The sequence below is a fragment of the Periplaneta americana genome, chromosome 1, assembly GCF_040183065.1.
Source record: "Periplaneta americana isolate PAMFEO1 chromosome 1, P.americana_PAMFEO1_priV1, whole genome shotgun sequence".
Taxonomy (NCBI): Eukaryota; Metazoa; Arthropoda; class Insecta; order Blattodea; family Blattidae; genus Periplaneta; species Periplaneta americana.
The window spans coordinates 175,242,736-175,264,893 of NC_091117.1; the positions used below are offsets into that span (position 1 = coordinate 175,242,736).

A 22,158-nucleotide genomic window follows, 5' to 3' on the forward strand; every position below is an offset into this window, starting at 1 on the left:
GTTTTCATTCATAAATTGTGTGTTTTCGAAATGAAGAGAGCAAAACTTTATATTATTATAAAGATATGCTTCATTCTCTGTCATTAGATCTTCCCTCCTGCTGTTTATTAACCACTTTTTGCATCTAGAAGTAAAATAAGAAATAGATGTTAGGATTTTTCTTCACGAGCATCAATGCAAAATACGCAACGACCTAGCACTCGATAGAAATACGACACAGTCGACTCTAAATCCAAAGTCGACAGTGGACAGTCTATTGTTTCTAGTTGCTAACCGCTTGGAGCGCTTTATAGCGAGATTTGAAAAAAATCACCTCAAGCTTCGCGACTGTATATAGTAGACTGTGGTACTACCTTACCTTCCACACACATGGTGACAAACTGAAGAAAGGGGGAAAATGGGAAATGTCATAACGTTATGAAAATTAAATAGCAACATTAACACATATTTTCCAAACACTTTCCAAAATGTTTCTCACATACAGTACATGTTCTAACTTTTGCTGTCTTTTATTTTCTTGTTCGATATGCTACAAGTATTTTTTTTCTGTACAAATAAACGCAGTTCCCATGCATTATATCCAGCCAATGTTTCAATTAATTATTGAAAATGTTCGAATACCAGTGATGCCATTTTATGTATTTTCTTTTATCCAGTCACGAAAATAAAACACGTTCGTGTAGAGACCGGGATATCCGCTCTTGCCACAACCAAATCCATAGGACACAATTCCTGTTGAAAATATCAAAATTCTTGTTAAAAATACAGTGAAAGTTCCTAAGTAAATAATCGCACTACTTCAGAGCGATATTCCTTATCTTTCAATTATCAAGATCTCTCTTTAATATCTATGGGCTTCATTATTCGTACTTTACTATTAAGGTCAAAAGTATAATTTAAAACGTTAAATTATCTAAATTGGTGGATTTCAACGGCATTAATATTAAGAAGAAAATGAAATTTTAAATGTGTCATTTGGTCGTGAAAGTTTATTTTTATTTTATTAACAAAAAGATACATTCTAAATTTTAATGACACTTTCTTAAAATTCTCATTTGTTACACTGTTTCATTTCTTCATTTTAGCTATTGAGAATCAAAGCGACATGTTATTTATTATTAAATATCTGCTTGTGTTCTGGTACTAGGTTAAACTTCATTCTGTATCACATGAAGTCACTTGTATTTGACTTTATCTGAAATATCTAGTATTCTGCGAAAACATCTAAAACCTCTCACTTCTCCAAAAATGCCTCTACTTTTTTGTAACGAACACTATGTCTTCCTTAGAATTTATTCCCACAATTCAGAGAACGTTTATCATACGAGTGTCTATATAATGTATTTCTCATATAAAATTCTTATAAATGATTATGCGCATAATTTATTTAATTCCAAATAAATCGTTCAGGAAGTCATCAATTGTTTCAACGACTAAAATGTGTTACGAGGATGACATAGTTTCTCACTTCATTCCATAATTTTCGCATCAATTCAATTCCTTTACCGTATTGCGGAAAATATTAAAGCTTATAGTTTACCTTCTTGAACTACAATCCAAACAAATGTAAATTGAATCATTTACTATGCACCAAATAAGAACATAAATTTTCTTTTTCAAAATTGTATACTAAAGTCATTTTTTACAACCCCAAATAAGGTACGTGAATTCGTTTAAAATGGCATTGTCGCTCCAGCGTATCTAAACAGTATTTGTCTTGATAACTGGATAAGTAAGGGAGGACGAATTGCTTGACCTCCAAGCTCACCTGATTTAAATGCCCTGAATTTTTTACTTCGTATTTATTTGAAAACTATGGTTTATTTTGTCTGGGGAGAAAAATTTTAAAAATATTCATGGTAGCTTTTTAAATAATACGCAACGTACAGGGGGCATGAGGACGTTTTCGAGACTCAATTAGGAAAAACACACCTTCACAACTATATAAAAAATTAATGTGTGTCTGGATCCATGATAACGTAACAATTTATTCCTGCTTTCCGTATATGAAACACATCCCTGAAGTTTGCCTTCCATTTCTGGTACATCCTGTGTAATAATTAATTTCTTTTAAAAACTACAATATTTGTTAGATGCGAACTGTGCAGTTTCATTTGTCAGTTTATTCTATGTAATACAAAAAATCACGATGAAAATCATGTGATGTATTGTATCTTGAAATGAACTGTCACTGTGTTTTCGACTACAAGTTGTGATCCATTAATTCTTTACTAAAATGATTATATATTATTATTTCATTAAAATATGAAGTGAATTGTTTTATATTACTTGTAGGTCTATATTATGTCTGAACCATGTGAATAATTCCCGTATAAATTAACCTATGAATAATTAACATGAACAAAATTCGACGACCATTTACGGGAAATCATTGTACACATACAGAAAAAAATATGACGAAAACCACATTTTCAGCATGGGGATCCTGAAAACGTGTATTTACGCGAAAAACATGGAATCTGTTTTCTCGGCACCACAATACCGTAGACGTACTTCTTTTTACTTCGTATAACAAGAAAGTGTAACAATATTGTATTCGTATCCTGTGCTGTGTTGAGGATAGTATATGAGGCATGAATGCAAACGTCCACATATTCATATCCCGAAAAAAAGATAACTGCAAGGGGATATAAACACACCCATTCTAGATTCTAATCCACAGTCCTCCAGTTTGTATCAATCACTTTACCGATTCAATTACAGATACTTTTCCATTCTTTCCAACTAAACATGAAAATGGATAAAATCTATACCATGAATAATCAGTATGCATAATAAAATGTAATTTGGATGTCACAAAACTCTTCAGGAAACTCACCCGCCAAAACGAAGGCGCCGTCGTCCATGAGCTGCAGGGGTCCACCGCTGTCACCCTGTAAGAGAGACAGAAGCTCAGCTGGCTTATTTCCAATTTAAGTGAAATACATTACGACCTGCTTTAAACTCTACGGACTGTTATTAATGTCATAATTAGCACTATTATTGTTAATATTATTATTTTTGTTATCTGTCTGTCTATCTGTCAGTCAATGGGAGATTTTAAAAAAGATTTATAACTAGACAGTGGATGCGGGGTGACTTAAGGAAAAGTGAAGTTGTTTCGTATCAGAGTATATGGCACGTGCCGCGCCGTCCGTCTTTTGTGTACCTGGCGAGTACAGCAGCGTACAAAACGAATGAACCCCGATCGTTCATAGTAACATTGCAACGCAATGTGTGCAGTTGTGTTATCCTGCTCAAGTATTTAGTACGCGTTGAATATGTTGTGCTGATCCATTCATAATGGCAAAACGTTAAATTCGCTCAGAGATACGAAATGCAATTAAAAAGTATGAGAGTGACATTTTATGCATTAACGAAGACAATATCGTGTGTAATGTATGTAAAATTGAAATAAAAACCACAACTCAGGCTATAGAGAAACATTGCAACAGTACAATGCGTTGAAATGAAATCTGAGGAACCATCATCATCATCATCATCATCATCATCATCTAGTTGTGCGGTTCTAACGACACGTGCAACATGATGCTCAGTACAAATATTCCTCTAAAGAAATTGAGTGATCCCCATTTTAGAGGTTTTCTTCAGAAATTCTCTCGATAAAAAAAACTGTTTAAGCGTTAGGCGAAGACGATTCAGCTTTGACAACTTACGAGAATACATCGTCGTATACTGCAACGCTGGTTATTGCATCAATGATGACGAGGACTGAACCTTGCAAGGTATGTACTACAGTACGTTATTTTTCTTTTCCTTCTGACTGTACGGAGATACAGTAGCATGTTGACGTCGTCTACGTTTAAAACCTGTTGAGCCAATGGTCTTAATGAAAAAAATGTAACATATAGTAAATGTGCACTTACATTCAACGATAAGTCATCCCGCATCCACTGTCTATTTATAACCAACTTAGATTCATTACTGAAAAGACTTTACAATCCACATACGGAATTGATCTCTGGTGACATGAACATAGATTATCTATGAGAAAGATAGAAAAGTAAACTAAACTCACTTCTTAAAACTTAGCCTATAATCTTAATTACACAGTAAGTTTCCCAACCAGAAAACAAGCTGGAATTAAAATATATATTACAAAAAGGAATCATTAATGAGTAGGAACATCTATCAAGATAAGCATATTATTTCTCTAAAGTTGCACTGCCATTAATAATAAATTTATAAACGGAAGTAGATTGCATTCCTAATCAACAAAACCTTTAATAAATCATGATGCACATATTCCAAGTATCTTCGATGTCAGTAAAAAAAATTCGAAATGTTAATTTAAAACCAAAAAAGGGATCATGTTAATAGTAAATTTAATACATTTTTCACTACATTTACGAATTATTTAAATTAATGTAAAGGTAGTAAAAAATTCATAGGAAAAACATGTGGATAACTCAGGGAATTAAAATATCATGTACCTATTACAAAAAGGAATCTTTAATAAGCAGGCAGCGGATTTCTGTTCTCAAACGTACAGCGGATCGAGTAGTTTCTTCTGGTACATCTATTATGTCACGTGAATGCATAAGCAGGGTAGAATTGCGAGCAGGTATGCATAGATTATGAATCATAATACAGTTAGGTCCGCAAGTCTTGTCACCCCCCTTGTTTGTATGTTGATGTGAATCCATTTTCAACATGTCATAGCAGATGTAACAATGGTTGATACTTTATGTTTCAGCTTGTTTAGTGATCCATAACATCAGTATGGGCACCATCATTGTCGCGGCACAAAATGACCAGAAACTGAAAGATAACATTGAGTTTGAAATTATAGTAATTTCAGTGGAAGAACTGTGGATAGTGAACGAAAACGTATTTATATTTTGGTGGGACAAGATGGCCGATATTTTCGGCATCTGTTACAAGGTAAATATGTTGTAGTTTCATTGCACTGTACGGCACTAATTCTGGCGACCGCAACAGCAATCCTGCCAAGGACCGCGTATCGGTACTCTTGGTTTCACAAGTAAAGAACCTTCGTTGCAGGGTTGGGTTCAGGAAGCCATAAATCTGACTGACACGCTCCCCCAATTAGTGAAACTGTGGACAAAGATACCGCCAGGAGACCGCCGAGAATGCTGTGTTGTGAATTTTCCATTTTTAGAAGAATCCAACCAGTTGCAAAAGAAAATACATTTAATGAATCAAGCCAAGCGCAAACGTGGCAACAGCTGAAAGTTTTAGCACGTCTACTTCCCCTAACTGGCCTGTCAATCACTGCCATCTGTGCAGAAGTGGTGTGGGGCCAGGGTTCTTTACTTGTGGAGCCGAGAGTACTTCGGTGAACCATACTGACGATAACTTATTCTGTAGTTGGGAAACCTCAGAAAGAAATCAAACAGATAATCAGCATAAGCAGGCTTCAAACCCACGCCTCAGTGCAGCATCGTATCAGGAAATTAGCTGCTTGCTCCTAACCTACCACGGTAGTTGTTAGTTCATAGTCCGGGTTAGGCCCTCGAAACGCCAGCCAGCGAGTCAGTCCCTTTCACATGAGACAACTGCACTCGTCAAACTGGTCAACAGTCATATGCAGTCCACTGTCTAAAATAATTGTTGAGATTGCAGCCGCGCCTACTCGAGGTGAAGCATTGTTTTAAATTGTGTAGTTCACACTATACTCCGTTCACTCTTAGACTGGGTCCCAAAGTAAACAAAACAAATCTTATCCATCCGCCAAACACCAGACCAAAAAATAAGTCATGGATGATGTATTGTTTAACATATTACAGGTTCACTGCTAAACTTCTCTACGAGTACAATGTCTTGAGGTCACCGACACGTGGTTAATGTTTACATTCGGACCAAAACAAAGAGCGGACAGATCCCCTGCTCCGGCTGAGTATTCAGACATCTAACATGTCACGCAGGCGGGCTGGGTTCGAGTTCCGGTCAGGCCTGGGATTTTTCATTGAAAAATTCGTAGTGATGCTTGTGGCGGATAAGGTCGCAGTTGGGGTTTTCTCGGGGTTCTCCCGTTCCTCCATCACCTACATCATTCTGTCAATATTTTTTCATTTCGTCATCATTCCATAGCATTCCCCGAACGCCGGCTGGCAACGCACGGAGGGGGCTGCCCCCCCCTCCCGTAAATTCCATTCCATCCCAATTCCAAGAGCGGACAGAGTACTCGTATAGAAGACTGGTTGCTACTGCTACTATTGCTATAACTGCTACTGTTACTACAGCAGTATAGCTATAGTCAGTTAAGTGTCTTCAATAAAATTATGTACAGTATTAATATTACTAAGGGGATGGTCTTCAGAAACTAATATATGAATTACAAATCACAGCCTCAAGCTATAATTTAACAATATCTCCGACAAAAACAAAAATTTTAGCTTTCCAAGGGAAAACACAGGTACGATGTAAAATTTTAATTAACGACAATATAGTAGAGCAAGTAAGAGATTTTAAATACCTGGGCTGTGAAATTGGAAACACAAGAGAATTAGGTCAACAAAGAAAATTATAAAATTTTAATCAAGTATGTGGAACGATTAAAAGAACCCTATTAAACAAAACAAGGAAAGAAACCATTTTGAAGTTTTATGAAGTCTTGGCAACCCCATCTCTCTTGAATGGCTCAGAATGCTGGACCCTAACAGAAAACCAAAAACACAAAATAGAAGTATCAGAAATGAAATTTGTTATATCGGTAGTTGGATGCAGAAGAACAGACAGACAATAAAATGAAACGATAAGAGACGAACTGAACATATTCAGCTTTAACAATAAAATAAAAGAATACCAAGAAAAATATTATGAACATATACAAAGAATGCCAGAATACCGTATTCCTAAAAAGATTCTACAGTACAAGCCCAAAGGCAAGAGAGACAGAGGAAGGCCTACGAAAAGATGGAGAGATCAATTTCTTTGAAAGGACGGAACAGGTCGAAAGGCCTAATCCCTGTGGATGATGATGATGATGATGATGATGATGATGATGATGTTACTAATAGCTTCCTTGTACAACACCTTTCTAGGGATTTGTTGGTGAAACGAGCGTTGAGCGCCTTCCGCCGATTTTGGAATGGACACCGATGCACTTGAACTGCCAACATAGAACACAAAAAATCACACTCAATCGCTTTCACCTTCATCTTGACGGGATAATAAAAGCCTAAACTAACCTAACCTAAGTGCGTCAGTGTCTATTCCAAAATCGGCGGAAGTCGCTCAACGCTCGTTTAACCGATTTCTTTAATAAAAAAAAATCTCTCTCTCCCTCTCCCCCCTTCCCCTTCCCCCTCCCCCTCCCTCTCCCTCTCTTTTTGTACGGAGGAGGGATTCGTAGGCTTACACTGCAGCCTGAGGCTTATTGTGCTTACCAATCCTATTCTGTGGATGATTTGATAGCCGAACGACCGCGCTCTTATACAAGTACAGCACGCTATGGACTTAACCCGGGCTATGGTATGGATGATGATATGCGTATTAATGATACAGAAATGAATCAGAGGTCCGACGCCGAAAGTTACCCAGTAATTCTGTTTCAATTGGTTGAGGAAAAACTCCGGAAAAACTTCAACCAGGTAACTTGTCTCAACCAGGATTTGAACCCAGGCCCGCTCATTTGACTGTCAGACACACTAACCGTTACTCCACAGAGGTAGACTTGATATAAAAAAACCGTACTTGGAAGCAAGACACATATCTATACGGGCGCAAAAATGCAACTCAAAATATTTTCCTAAATGTCAAAGAAAATATGGTTTGAAATCAAAAAATTAGTTACATAATATCTGCTATGTTAGTTACTTTTTAAAATTAAGAAAAAGAATTAATTTTTTAATACTTGCACGTAACTACAGTAATTAAATTTCAGAAAAAAATCTCGAACATAACTTTTCTGTTAAGAACATAATCCATTTTACAGTCATAGCATGTTTCTAATATGGGAGTACTTACTTCCTCATCATAATATCTAGCTTGTAATCCATTAATTTATCAAAAGATTTCTTTCACATTCGAAAATAATGACATTTCCCACTGTCTTCACGTAAAAATCATCATTAAGTGCATGGAACAATTTCTTTTTAAGCCAAGTAGGCCTACTCATTATTATAGAATCACATGATATTATCTTATCTACGCTTCTTTTCAGTATTCAAAAGAAAGAGTAGCAAAATACAGCTTCACTTTTCGGTATCATCACAACTACAGAACGACAGAAGTTAGTCGGTGAGATTAGTTGCTGAACATTTTCGGTTCAGTAGCTTTATCATCGACTGATCGTTTCAACCCATCGATACGATACGATAGATGACATAATAGAAACAACCAAATATAAATAAGTTTAATTAATACATGAACACTGATCGAACAAATACGAATGGCATTACTGAACTGACAAATAAAACGATTTTATTAGTAATGACAAAAAAGGAATGAAAGAATGTAGGCTTATGCATAGTTACGGCGTAATTACAAAATAATTGCTTAGGAATGAAGTGTGGCATGGTTAAATATTAAATTCGAAAATAACTGATTCAACATTGCAATGAAAAGATTTACCAGACACTTACCCTAACCTGACGCAGCAGGTTTTCAGACAAGAGTCCCAATAGAGGTGAGTAGCCAACTTCAACTAACAGACTGCTAGTTCACTTCGACAAGACCAACGAAGTAAAGAAAGAAACTGGCTTATAGCAAGCATGCAGAAGTGAGTGAATTCCTTGCGCGACTACACTCAACTGCTTTACCTACCCGTCCTACCCTCATGCAGCGGTCGGAGTTTTTAATGTAAACATACAGTGGCGTATTCCTTACACTATCACCCTGTGATTTAATTTATACATTTTCATTCTGATAGTTTGTAATAGTAAACGAATATAACAGTACTAGTGGCTTGTGCAGCAAATACTGCTGCAAACTAAGTTCGTTAAACGTTCAAATAAAAATTTTTCAGATTTATTTTCAATGAAGAATACTTGTCTTTTTAATAGTTATTTGCTTCCATAATAATGAAACATACTCCCTCTGAATGGATTTTTTTAGGCCAAATACTTTATCTTGAACCTATCCAACTTCAGTTTTTGAGTTTCAACGCGAAAACGCAAGTATCAATGTTAGGACGATAGCAGTAGCTATTTCAGGTCATTGTGGATTGTACTAAGCGAAAGTTAAAAAAATGTCAGGTTTGCTAAGCTTTCGAACAATAGCATTTTCGTATAGCTGCTGCATGTAGAACTTGAAATGTAGAGCGTAAAATCATTTTATCCTACTAAGAGATCTTGCTGAAATGATCTGGAGACTACAAAATTTTCTAGGCCACTTATTTTATCAGTAAGTAATACCTTTTGATCTTTCCTTAGGAACTGTAATTTTTGCGCTCTCTCGAGCCAGTACTGAAGACAATGACACATATCAATATCTACACTACACCGCCATTAAGTATATGAAAAAGACCCAACCCCACTGGTTAATACAAGTATAAAAATATTTGATTTTTAATAACAATATTATTATCTTACTTAAGTTTTGTAGTTATATATAACAGCCACTCAGTAAATTATAGAAATGAAGATCTAAATTAAGATATTCTCTACATTTACTTACATAACCTCAAAACGTTTCACTTTCATGTCATCAATATAGCATCAATATTATGTACAATTAATTAAAAATAGACGCATCATGATATTAACTATAATAATATTTAATTTCTAATGGTAATAATGTCATCAAACCATCTCAAGTTTCGTAGATTTGAATATCCAATACACAGCTGTACTCAGAAAATTATACACTGCAGAATCAGTTTTTAATAACAAATTGAATTGAGCTCTAAATATTTCGGCAATCCTGCAGGTCATTGCCTTCGTGTAATAGCCTATTGTTTATTGTAGTGTGTGTTTTGTTCTGAAATTCAATCAAGTCGGCAGTGATTCAGTAAAATTAGTTCTCAAAACTGACAACAGATGGATTTTGGAAAATTGGAAAATTATGTTTAAAACTTGACATTTCACTGAAAACTACTACTTTTCCGAAAAACTTTGAGTTCCAAGCTTCAAATTGAGGGGTCATTTATTGAAATCCGTCCAGCCGTTTTCCCGTAATTTCCATTACCAGTTCAAATTATATATATAGATGATCAGCAGAGACCGGAAGTTCAGGCATTATGCATCATTAAAATAGGCAGGCAAAAAGGTATCATAAATAGTTAAAATAGGCAGGCAAAAAGGCATTACAAATAGCTAAAATACGCAATAAAAGGCAATTACAAAAATCTTGCAATAGACCCAAAACCTTGCACTATCCACAAAGGGATTTCGGCAGCAAGAAAAGCTTTACATAAGTCGAATGCAAATTGAGATATTCGACTCAATGTTGCAATTACTGTTGAAAGCAAAGAAATCTTCTTCCTAGTAGCCTTGGAAAGTGCATTTTTGTGTTTGATTGTCTGATATGTTGCAATATGAAATATTTAGCTAGCTACAACAACGTCGCAATGAAAACTGAAAGAAAAATAACCGTTAGACCCGTACTCATTGTTGCATTGTCAAATAAACACAAGCGATAATTAAAACGCTTACTGTTATACATTTTTGCACGGCAGCACTCATTGTTGCAAAGAGAATATGAACTGACTGAAAGACAATAATATACATTCGGTGAAGTCACTTTTATTGTAGCGGTTATAGAAATAAATTAAAATACACCTGTAGGCAATTTAAATAATAAATTAATAAATAATAGATAAGTAATCAAATAAAGGCAAAAAATAAATTTATTTTGTAAATTAGGCATTTATATTTTAAAAAGGCAGAAAAGGGCAACATAAACAGTGACGTTTCAATCACAAAGGTATAATTCGTACAGATTTACTTTCAAAACGAAGATAGATTTAACACATTTTAAAAGACATTCTGCCAAACTTCCGGTCTCTGATGATCATTTATATAATTTATCTGAAATTAGTGTAATTATTATGGAAGTAAATACATACTAGGTTCAAAAAGTTCCCGGAATTTGCTAGCATCATAGAAACAACGTACCTTAAACACTATTCTACAGCATTCCCTTCAAAATAGTTGCCTTCCGCAACAACACACTTTTGCCAACGCGTGTAGAGTTCCTGGAAGCAGGCCTGGAAGCCATTTTGTGAAACCCGTCTTAGTGCTCTCGTCGCGTTTGCGATAACCTCTTCAGCATTGAATCTCCGTCCTTTCAGATGACTTTTCCGACGGGGAAACAGAAAGTAATCAGGTGGTGAGAGATCAGGAGAGTATGGTGGGTGATCCAAAGCAGTTATGTTGTGCCTGGCAAGAAAATTCTTTACAATAATTGCGCGATGAGCAGGTGCATTGTCATGCATAAGGAACCAGTTGTTTTCTACCCACTTTTCTGGACGTTTCCTTCTCACTGCGTCCCAGAGGCGACGGAGGGTTTCTACGTACAATTCTTTCGTTACAGTACGACCTTCTGGAATGAACTCATGGTGCATGAGACCCTGAGAGTCGAAGAAAACTTCCAACATAACTTTGCTTTAAGTGTGCTTAAATGCGATAGGCTCATGTCAGTAGATTTACTGGCATGAAAAAGAACTCCTGCGGGACAAAATTCCGGCACATCCGGCGATGCTGATATAACCTCTGCAGTTGCGAGCGTCGTTAAATAAAACATAATATTTAAAATAACTTTGCCTTTGGAAGTGTCCCTAGGACATTTTTGCTTCCGAGGAGATGTTTTCGATTTCCACTCAGATGACTGTCGTTTAGGGACTGGGTCGTACAAGTAGCACCAGTTTCATTTTGTTTAAGAAATCACCATCTTCATCAGCCATACTGATCATGTCCCCAGCAAAACACAGAACTTGATGTTTGTACTTTGCTCTGTGGACATAATTACAAAATGCGACGAACAAACGAAACACTATGATAAACAATTGCCTACAACTCAAAACCAATAATTGCCATTATCAACAAACTTTAAGGAAATGACATCATGAATGTTACCAACAAAACAAATGTATAATATCCCTTGTTATATATTAATACGAAAAATGGTAGTAAAATTCCGGGAACTTTTTGAACCTAGTATATTATTTTTGCACGAAAGTGTTTTCTTTTGTTGTATTTACAGCTATTGTTGTTAGCCCTTGAAAGTTAGAATTCCCACACAGAAACTTGTTGCTAGGGAAAACATTCTTCATAACATACATTGCAGTTATTGTTACTGCTATTGTTACAGTATAGTTTTGCGAAGGCTTTGGAATAATATTGCTCTAAATTTTCAATGCAAAATATATTTATTTGCAATTTTAAAAATACAATCGTGCAAAAAGTGTTGTACAATATACGTTTGTGAAGTGCATAACAAATTCGAGGAAATTTCTCGCTCTGCTCGTTTTTGAACTTTCCTCGATTTTGTGAAAAGCATTTCCCAACCTTGTATCGTAATATGCTATTTTAATATTATCATTATTATACTTATTTACAAATGGCTTTTAAGGAACCCGGAGGTTCACTGCCGCCCTCACATAAGCCTATCCTGAGCAAGATTAATCCAGTCTCTACAATCATATCCCACCTCTCTCAAATCCATTTTTATATTATCCTTCCACCTACGATTCGGCCTCCCCGAAGGTCTTCTTCCCTTCGGCCTCCCAATTAACACTCTATATCAGGTATGCTCAAAATTGTAAAAGCGCCGATTACACGGATGATGCTGCACTGCATAACACACACAGTGTAGGAACTGGGCTCCGCAACTACATTGCAGCACCGCCTGTGGCATCGCTCTCATACTCTTACAAATATAGATAATAAACTGAATTTGAAAAAGGAAAGAGTATACACTGTAATATTCAGTTATTACATTACTTATTATATTTAATATAGTTATGATATTATATCATCGATAATGATATTTTCATATTCCACCATATATTGCGGTCTGTTCAACATGGGGATTCTTTTCTGCAAGTAATCGGAAATCTATTTCCAACGAATTTATTGCAATGCGCAACTGGCTCAAAAAGATGTTCATCTGTTAATCGGGATCTGTTTGGATTTAGCAACTTTCATTCTCTAAAATAATTCTTCGCACACATATGTCGAGGCAAAGGTAGCTAACATAGTGGTAGAGAATAAGCCCATCGTGGGATATTTCGTTTTGTTAATTTTTTTAATACTTCTATGCTTGTCAAGTCATATTCTCTGCATTTAGTTCTCAATTCTACGTTACTTTGTAAATCAATTAACTCGTCCTGGAACTGCACTCTCACAGATTGTACTAAATTTACTATAAAAGGATTAACAAAAAGATTAATATCACTTTCCATACGTCTAAAATCACCAAATCTATGTTCTGTGAATTCAAATTTGAGTTGTTCCAGTACGGAGATATAATTAACTATATTTTGTTCAGGCATCATACATCTCTTTACAAGTTCACCATCCGTGAAGGGTTTTAGTGCCTTAGCTAATTCCCAACACACTACAGAACTTGCTCCTAAACATAGACTAAATTGTTCAGCTCTCTTCAATGTTTGGCCTTTCATTAAGTGCTTTCAATTCTTGAAACTGTAATGCCTCTGAAAAATTATTTAATTATAACATATATTTCTGTTGGAATAAAACAACAACAACAACAACAACACCACCACCACCACTACCACTAATAATATGAATAATAATAATAATAATAATAATAATAATAATAATAATAATAATAATAATAATAACAATAATAATAGTAATAATAATAACGTTGGTATATGAATACATATTACAGAAAACAGCTTCCCTGTCACTTCGGCATGTTCTGGATGGCAGAGCGTATAATGTCGTTTTATGTTGCTCAGCAGTATTCGTAACGTGCCTTACAATATAGTAAACACTTTACCGAACGGAAAACAATTAATAGTCTTCCTCCCACACTGTACGGAATGATCGTTTGCTTACAGAAGGTTTTGACTGTGTCATTGTGCCGCACTGTTCGTGCGTTACTAAGTACTTGAATTGCCTTCCGCAGTCATCCGTCGAGCTTCGAATGAGGAACAGCACGCTCTACATTGGAAGGTTGTGATTACAGAACGTAATCGGGAGTCAGCGAATGAGCATACCTGCTCTATATGCATTCACCAAGTAAAGATTGCCTAGCTGGCCGAATTTTTTTTAGATAGGTAGGTAGGTAGATAGGTAGGTGGACGGACGGACATACAGACAGACTTTATCTACTTTAAGACAGTTAGGTTTAATAATGAGTATTTTATCTATGAGTTTTTCTGTTTTAGCTTTTTTTCATGTTCTTTTAATGATAATATTGTTAATAATATAATTAGGATTAAAAATCCTACAACATCTTTAATTGTGAAATAAGGATGAAATGGAATTTTATCAATATTTCTATTTAATCCTGTAGGATTATTTGATCCTGTCTGGTGTAGAAATAGCAGATGTACTATTACAGCTGCTATTACAATAAATGGAAGTAGAAAACAGACAGAGACAGACAGATAGACAGACAGACAGACAAATTGACAGACAGAGAGACAGACAGACAGATAGAATAGACAGACAGATAGAATAGACAGATAGAATAGACAGACAGACAGACAGATAGACAGATAGAGATAGATAGATAGATAGATAGATAGATAGATAGATAGATAGATAGATAGATAGATAGATAGATAGATAGATAGATAGATAGATAGATAGATAGATAGATAGATAGATAGATAGATAGATAGATAGATAGATAGATAGATAGATAGACAGATAGACAGACAGACAGACAGACAGACAGACAGACAGACAGACAGACAGACAGATAGATAGATAGATAGATAGATAGATAGATAGATAGATAGATAGATAGATAGATAGATAGATAGATAGATAGATAGATTTATTGAGTGATATTATACATACAGATTTTTATAGTATCATAGTTTTTTTTCTAAAATCTAATGCATGGGTCTTCTGACCTACGTGCTTTGTACCTAAAACAAATCCTACTCTGTAGGTTTCACCCCTCCCTACCTATGATTATATCCACTACTCTCTAAAAGAACACGCATATTAAAATAATTAATAACAGCTGTTATGTGCTTACGTCCACTTAAATGTTGCGCTACCTGCGAACGCTCTTTTGCCACTATACTCTTTTTACAGACTTTACAGAAATTTGTCAATAGTTGTGAACACCTATTTCAATTCTTTAAGACGCAAACGATCACTGTCATTACATTTCACTTTTCCCATTATTACGATACTATAACCAAGAATTTACCTCTGATTGAGGTTCTGGCTAATGTGTCCATCTATTATCAGTACGGCAGAAAGAAGTATCGATTATAGGCTAAGCTGCATCGTACGTAGAGCTCTGTGTTTACAAAATGCTTGAGTGCACGGTTGACTAGTAGTTACGGTAGCGGCTGTTTGTACAGTCCGCTCCATATGAATGAACTCATGCTGAAAGTTACCCACCATTTGCTCATATTGGATTGAGGGAAAGTCCTGGAAAAAATCTCAACCAGGTAACTTATCCCGACCGGGAATCAAACTTGGGCCACCTGGTTTCAAATTAATTAATTCGGAACAAATATTAAATTTATAAAACAGATTTAGGGCCTAAGTCGTCAATTGTCATGTCTTGAAACTTTTTAAAATTCAAACATGAAAGGTAATAAATTTTATACGCTGATGATACTTAGAGGACTAGGCTAGTCCTACTAGTCCATTGACGGCACGCCACTAAAATTACTAATCTTCAGCTTAGAAATTTCCATTTTCAAATTAGGCTATAGGTAAGTGTTTCGTAACAATTTGCGCAGCTTTACGATGCCTACTGTAAGTTTGACCTACGTTCACTGCAACAGTTCTTCATTCATCGACTAGGGTACTGCAAACTTCGGGAGAATACTTCTTATACCCTACCGTACATTCAGTTCACATTTTTAAAGAAAATATTTTCTAGGTTTTGAAACGTATTTTTTAACTTTTAAGTACATAACAAAACTAAATATTTTCCATTCTCATAGCACCAAAAAAGCCTAGCCATTCAGCGTATTCCGAATCTCACCGGACCGGTGGACAACAATGACGTCACGCTGCAGCGAAATAGGAACAAAACTGCTGGAAGGATCGATGGCTGTCATGGCGACTGTATAAGTTGTTGTCTGTGCTACGCTAGCAAGATTTTGCGAAATTTTCTTACTGCCATCTCGTTCAAAGAAAAGAGAGCATAAACAATTTATTTCTTGAACCGGTAGTAATAACTGGTCCGTTGACATGTTCTCTCAAAAGCCATTAACATATTATTAAAGATATTTTTATTAATTTGTCCTACAGAATAATATCTCTAATATTGACAATTAATATTCAGGGAGAAAAATCCGCTCCGGCGCCGGGGATCGAACCCGGGTCCTTGGTTCTACGTACCAAGCGCTCTGACCACTGAGCTACGCCGAACCCTCCTCCCCGAATGTTTCCCTTTTGGCCTGACTCCAAGTTAGGCATATATGTTGATGTATATGTCCAATGTCAACTGTCATTATATTAGGAGCGCACTCAGTTGAGTGACTTGTTTGGCCGGGATTCCGCAGTTAAGTGCACAATAATCTGTACAGAAATATGCACTGCTAGCTATGAGAATATTAAAGATATTTTTATTAATTTGTCCTACAGAATGATATCTGTAATATTGACAATTAATATTCGATCCCCGGCGCCGGAGCGGATTTTTCTCCCTGAATATTAATCATTGGCATATTGCTTTTACGTTGTGCTCATTACAAACAATACAGCAGAACTAAAGCAGAACACACCGCCATGACACAACAGTGCACGATGTCATTCGTCTGCTAATTCCCGCCCTATACATGAACCAATCAGATTCACTGATGGCGGCTGATGGAGACTGCCACCACCTCTGCAAGCTGATGGCACCAGTGCGACACCGGTGGAGATCAATGACGCCATCGGTGAAATTCGGAACACCGTGATGCCATCAGATTACTCAGCGCTGAGATTCGGAATACGCTCATAATGACAATGATGCTGAACTACCTGACAGCTATCGACTCCGCCACCCACGACGCCTGCACAGAGCACTCGCGGGTTGGTCACATGGGAAGGCAAGTCAAACCTGCCGCACTGCTCCTTGCCGAAGATCTGCAGGTATGCCTTCTGCAGCTTGCACGGCATCGTGGTGCTGTTGTCCTCCGCCATCTCCCCGAATCCTAGGATCTCGCCCACGCGATGTGTCACATTTCTCTCCGCTGCAACATCCGTTAACATTTAGATTGCAAACTAGAATCTTTTCTGCAAAGCGACTCAGAATATTGTAACCAGGGAACTGCTTATATATTGCATGAACGAATTGAACGTAATCTAATTCTTTTTATCCTGATTTCTTCTCACATTTTCATCCTCACTTTCTTTGTTATCGTTAATATAATCAATATCACAATCATCGTCATCATGATAATTTATTATCAGCACCCCAAATATCACAACCTCCATACTACCATCAGCACCATTTTCTCCCCTCCTTCATTCTCCTTAGCTTCAATGTCATAATCATAATTATCCCTAACACATCTTCACTATACACTATCTACCAAAAAGTAATTGGGCGCTGTTTTTGCCCCTTTAGAACCTCGTAGTACCATCTCTTGTTGCTATAACAGCAGCCACCCTGTCAGGCATGCTCTCCACTAGTTTGTGTAGGATATCCACTGGAATGCGTCGCCATTCCTCTTGCAACATGGCACTCAGTTGGACAATGGAAGTTGGCACCAAGTTTCGGCGGCTACTGCACTGGTATGCAGACAATAATGTTCACCGGTTGGACTGGCCTGCACAGAGTCCTGATCTCAATCCCATCGAGCACCTTTGGAACGAATTGGACCGGCGATTGAGGTCTCGGGAGATGCGGCAAACTTTCATTGTCTGAGTGCCATGTTGCAAGAGGAATGGCGATATATTCCAGTGGATATCCTGCACAAACCAGTGGAGAGCATGCCTGACAGGGTGGCTGCTGTTATAGCAACAAGAGGTGGTACCACGAGGTTCTAAACTGGCAAAACCAGTGCCCAATTACTTTTTGGTAGATAGTGTATCATCATCATTGGTACTTACTAACATATTACGGTCATCGTCATTCCTATCATCATCTCTGACACTCCATTGAATCTATCATCGCCATCAATCATCACCTTCACGCCACCTTTATCATTAATATTATTGTGGATCTAATTTCTGTTCAGTCAGTTAACTAACAGTTCTAATCAGAGAGAACCGGAATGACCTCGAACAGATTCTGTGAAATTTTCAATAAACAAAAGCTTCTGTGAGGCGTGCAGTCTCGAAGAATTTTGGTTTTTCATACCATTTTTATTTTATCATCGTACCATTATCACAAAATTATCAAAGTATTTGTAGTTTAAAGTAAATATTATATAATAATAATCATAACTATTATCACTGTATCAATACTAATGATAATACTAACAGTAATAATAATGCAAATCTAGTCTTTCAGCTAAGGCGCCTTGTAAAGCAGATTTGAATAATTTGAAGGGAAAAATTGTTCCGGGGCCGGGTATCGATCCCGGGACCTCTGGTTGAACGTACCAGCGCTCTGCCAACTGAGCTACCCGGGAACTCGACCCGACACCGTCTCAACTTTTCCCTTTATATCCACACAACTCGCGTGGGCTGACGAAACGCCAGAGACCCACATCGAGTGCACACAATCTTTGTGTGACTTGGAATTGTGGTTTTCTGTTAACGTACACAATTGAGACGGTGTCGGGTGGAGTTCCCGGGTAGCTCAGTTGACAGAGCGCTGGTTCGTTCAACCAGAGGTCCCGGGATTGATACCCGGCCCCGGAACAATTTTTCCCTTGAAATTATTCAGTAATAATAATAATAATAATAATAATAATAATAATAATAATAATAATAATAATAATAATTTTAAAAACTTGTTTAGCCGGACAAATGTATAAACAACTTAAAAAGGAGCACATGCATCTTACCTGTGTCACAAGAGACGTTCCTGCTTCAATGCAATTTTGATATATAAAAAAATTGTTCTCAAATACTCGACTAATCTCTTCTTGCGACATGTTCGAAATGACTTGCTGGATATTTTCTTTCACTTTTATATACGTAATTAAAAAAAAGACAATAAGTCAACTGTCGTTCCCAGTGATCCAGGGGTAAAGCGCTCTCCTCTAGACCCAAGATTTGCGGGTCCAAACTCGATTGGGGCCGATAGACTTTTCAGGACTCAAAAATTCGGAACGCAAGTCCACCGGAAGGGACTTCAAGCCGTGTGTCCCATGACGGAGTTTTCCAGGACGTTAACGATTTCGAAAGCTAAATTAGAGATTCTGGATTAAATTTCTCTTCTGGCGAGTCCTAGTAATACCTTAGTTGCATACTAAGTGACAGTTGACTTAAAATAATTATGTGTCAATATACAGGTTGATTCACGAGGATTTACCGTCTTTTACGTAGCTTATTTCCGAAGACATTCTGAGCAAAAAATGTTATATAAACATGGATCCTATTCTCAATATTTACAGAGTTACGTTTCGTTATTGGAACGCATTGCTGTGAACGCGTGATCTTGGTCAGCGTGCAGTCAGCAGCCAGCGCGAGCGCTACGAAAATCAAAGATAGCCGTATGAACTTATGTAGAGCGACGAGTGCCGTTCACAAGCGTGCGGCCAAGTGTACTCAAGCGGATGGCGACATTTTTTAAGATGTGTTGTAAACTCTCCAAGACTGTAAATTAGGATGCAAAATTGAACTGCAAATAATTAAGTCGGTGGAAGTGGTGTGATTTGTAATAATTGTTGTGATAAGTGCGTAAGAATAATGTAATTTTCTAGTTAAAAATAGAAAAAAGATATCTGTACGAAGCAACTAAGGAGTTCACAGCACATTTTTAGCTTCATAATACTTGCCAATTAAAGAAATGATACTTCTGAATGGTTCATTCTCTATTTGTATTATTCCTTTACCTTCAAACTAAAGAAAAAACGTATTTTACAAACAACTTTAAATTAATGTAACTCTGAAAATATTGAGAATAGGAACTATGTTTATATGACATTTTTTGCTCAAAATGTCTTCGGAAATAAGCTCCGTAAAAGACGGTAAATCCTCGTGAATCACCCTGTATAATGTCGAACATGGAATAAGGCCACTAAGGGAAAATACCAAAGGAGAAAGATTCGATCCGGTGCTGTTGATTGAGCCTCGGCGTAGCTCAGTGGTTAGAGCGCCCAGTGAGTAAAACGGGTGACCCGAGTTCGATCCCCGGCACCGGAGCGAATTTGTTTCTCCATTAATAACCAATGGTAACCATAACAGATAATTCTGTACGACCAAAAAAATTAATCTTTACGTAGGCACATATTAGTCATTAGATCTATGTCTTAGAAATGTTTTATTGCAATGTTTTCGTTTTGATTATATTTTTAATTCAAAATTTAAATCTGAAATACAAATGCAAAACAAAAAATCTTGTCTTTTTCATTTATTTGACGCCCACACCCCCGTCAAGCTAAGACGCCTCCCCCCCACAAGGGAGGTCCGCCCCACAGTTTGAGAACCACTGTAAACAACAACAATTCGTATTTGTGCATTAGGGACTCATAATATTTGAAATCGCCTTCTATATCCTATAAGAACTTAAAATATACTAGAAAATTGTACAAAGTACATGGGTTATTCAATAGTGGCAACAATGTTTGTATGTGGCGCTATCAGCTCAAGCTGATAAGAATGAGAAAGAAGAGCATCTGATGTGTGTTATCTGTGAGTTTGAAGACAAAAATCTCATTTATAAGATATTTGTAGCGAGTTTAATTTGTAGGCTGTTACCTGTAGTGCTCTAAAATGTTTAGCAAATACAAACAAAAATACTTCATTAAAATTCAGATTGCATAAGGCAAGAATGCTCGACAATGACATACAGCATTACTGGAAGCTTGTGGCAGAGACACTTCACCATATCGTACCGTGGCTAGGTGGACACATGGATTATCACTTAGAGGAGATCGCTTTAGAACCAGACAGGCAATTATAGCAGTAGTAGAGCAGTCTGTTCGAATATTAGTACAACAAGACGCTGAGAATTGCATCCGCCGTCTCCCTGAGGTGTGGAGGCGGTTCTTCATGTTGGAGGAGATTACTTCTGAACACTGCAACAATGTGACTGTTCCAAAAATGTTTTCTTTGTTGTTAATTCAAATGGTGTGGTGCCTAAATCAATGAGTTACATGGTTCAATGAGTAAATGAATGAGTGAATGGCTAAACGGTGATGAATTGGTGATTCAGTCATCTGAGTGAGAAAACTAACTAGTGAATTGGTGGTAGTGATTGAATTGGGTGAATAAATTGTACTTGGATAGAAATGTGAGTCAATAATTGAATCATAGTGCGGATGGATACAGAAGCGCTCACCCTTTCCAGGCAGACAGATTGGTGTGAAGTTGGTGGCCGGTTCATCCAGGGTGATGATGGCGATGTCGTAATTGCCGGTGGGCGACGTGAACTTAGGATGCAAGGTCACGTTCTTCACCACAAACGTCTGTTGCGACGATTCGTTGGCGCACCGGTCGTAAATACCCAGCGTCACCCCGAATTTGGCAGTGTTTTTATCTCCAGACACCCTGTGAAGCAGTCATTATCATATTATAATATATTACAGCGTACGGTAAAATGACTTTTACAAATTTCGAGGATGATAGGGTAGACCGAAATAAATCATTTCAGGTAAGAAAGTAACGCTCAAAAACGCTTTGATGTAACGCCTGACAGACAGGCAATTGTTCATCATTTGTGGGATCTGTGTTTCTCCAATGCAAGAGACTTATCCTTCCGGTGGTGTTTGATCATACCTCTTAGTCTCATGACCAGATTAGGATCCGAGAAAACTTAAGAATGAAGTGAAGTTAACAGTGCAACGGAGTACAGACGAAGTGAGGTAGCGCGTTGCGTTTTGTTTACCTGTGCGTTAGAGTACAATCCGGTTCGTGATCAGAGGTACAGTATTCTTCCGTCTCTCCCTACGGAACGAACTCAGGCCATCACAGTGCATTTTCAATTCATTGTGAACAGTTTTCTCAAACTAGTTGCAAG

The 22,158-nt window shown here is 37.0% G+C and overlaps 1 protein-coding gene across 2 annotated transcripts in view; it reads right to left on the reverse strand.

The window, feature by feature from the left end:
* Nucleotides 1-490: 490 nt before the first annotated feature.
* Nucleotides 491-22,158, reverse strand: part of LOC138704517 (trypsin-1-like) — a 33,782-nt gene continuing 12,114 nt past the window's right edge. For both annotated transcript variants that reach the window (XM_069832480.1, XM_069832488.1), the window contains exons 3-6: nt 21,481-21,689; nt 17,064-17,275; nt 2,840-2,894; nt 491-732 (exon numbers count right to left, since the gene is read on the reverse strand). In XM_069832480.1, the coding sequence (XP_069688581.1) occupies nt 635-732; nt 2,840-2,894; nt 17,064-17,275; nt 21,481-21,689 (574 nt within the window). In that variant the 3' untranslated portion in view covers nt 491-634. The remainder of the gene's footprint in view (nt 733-2,839; nt 2,895-17,063; nt 17,276-21,480; nt 21,690-22,158) is intronic.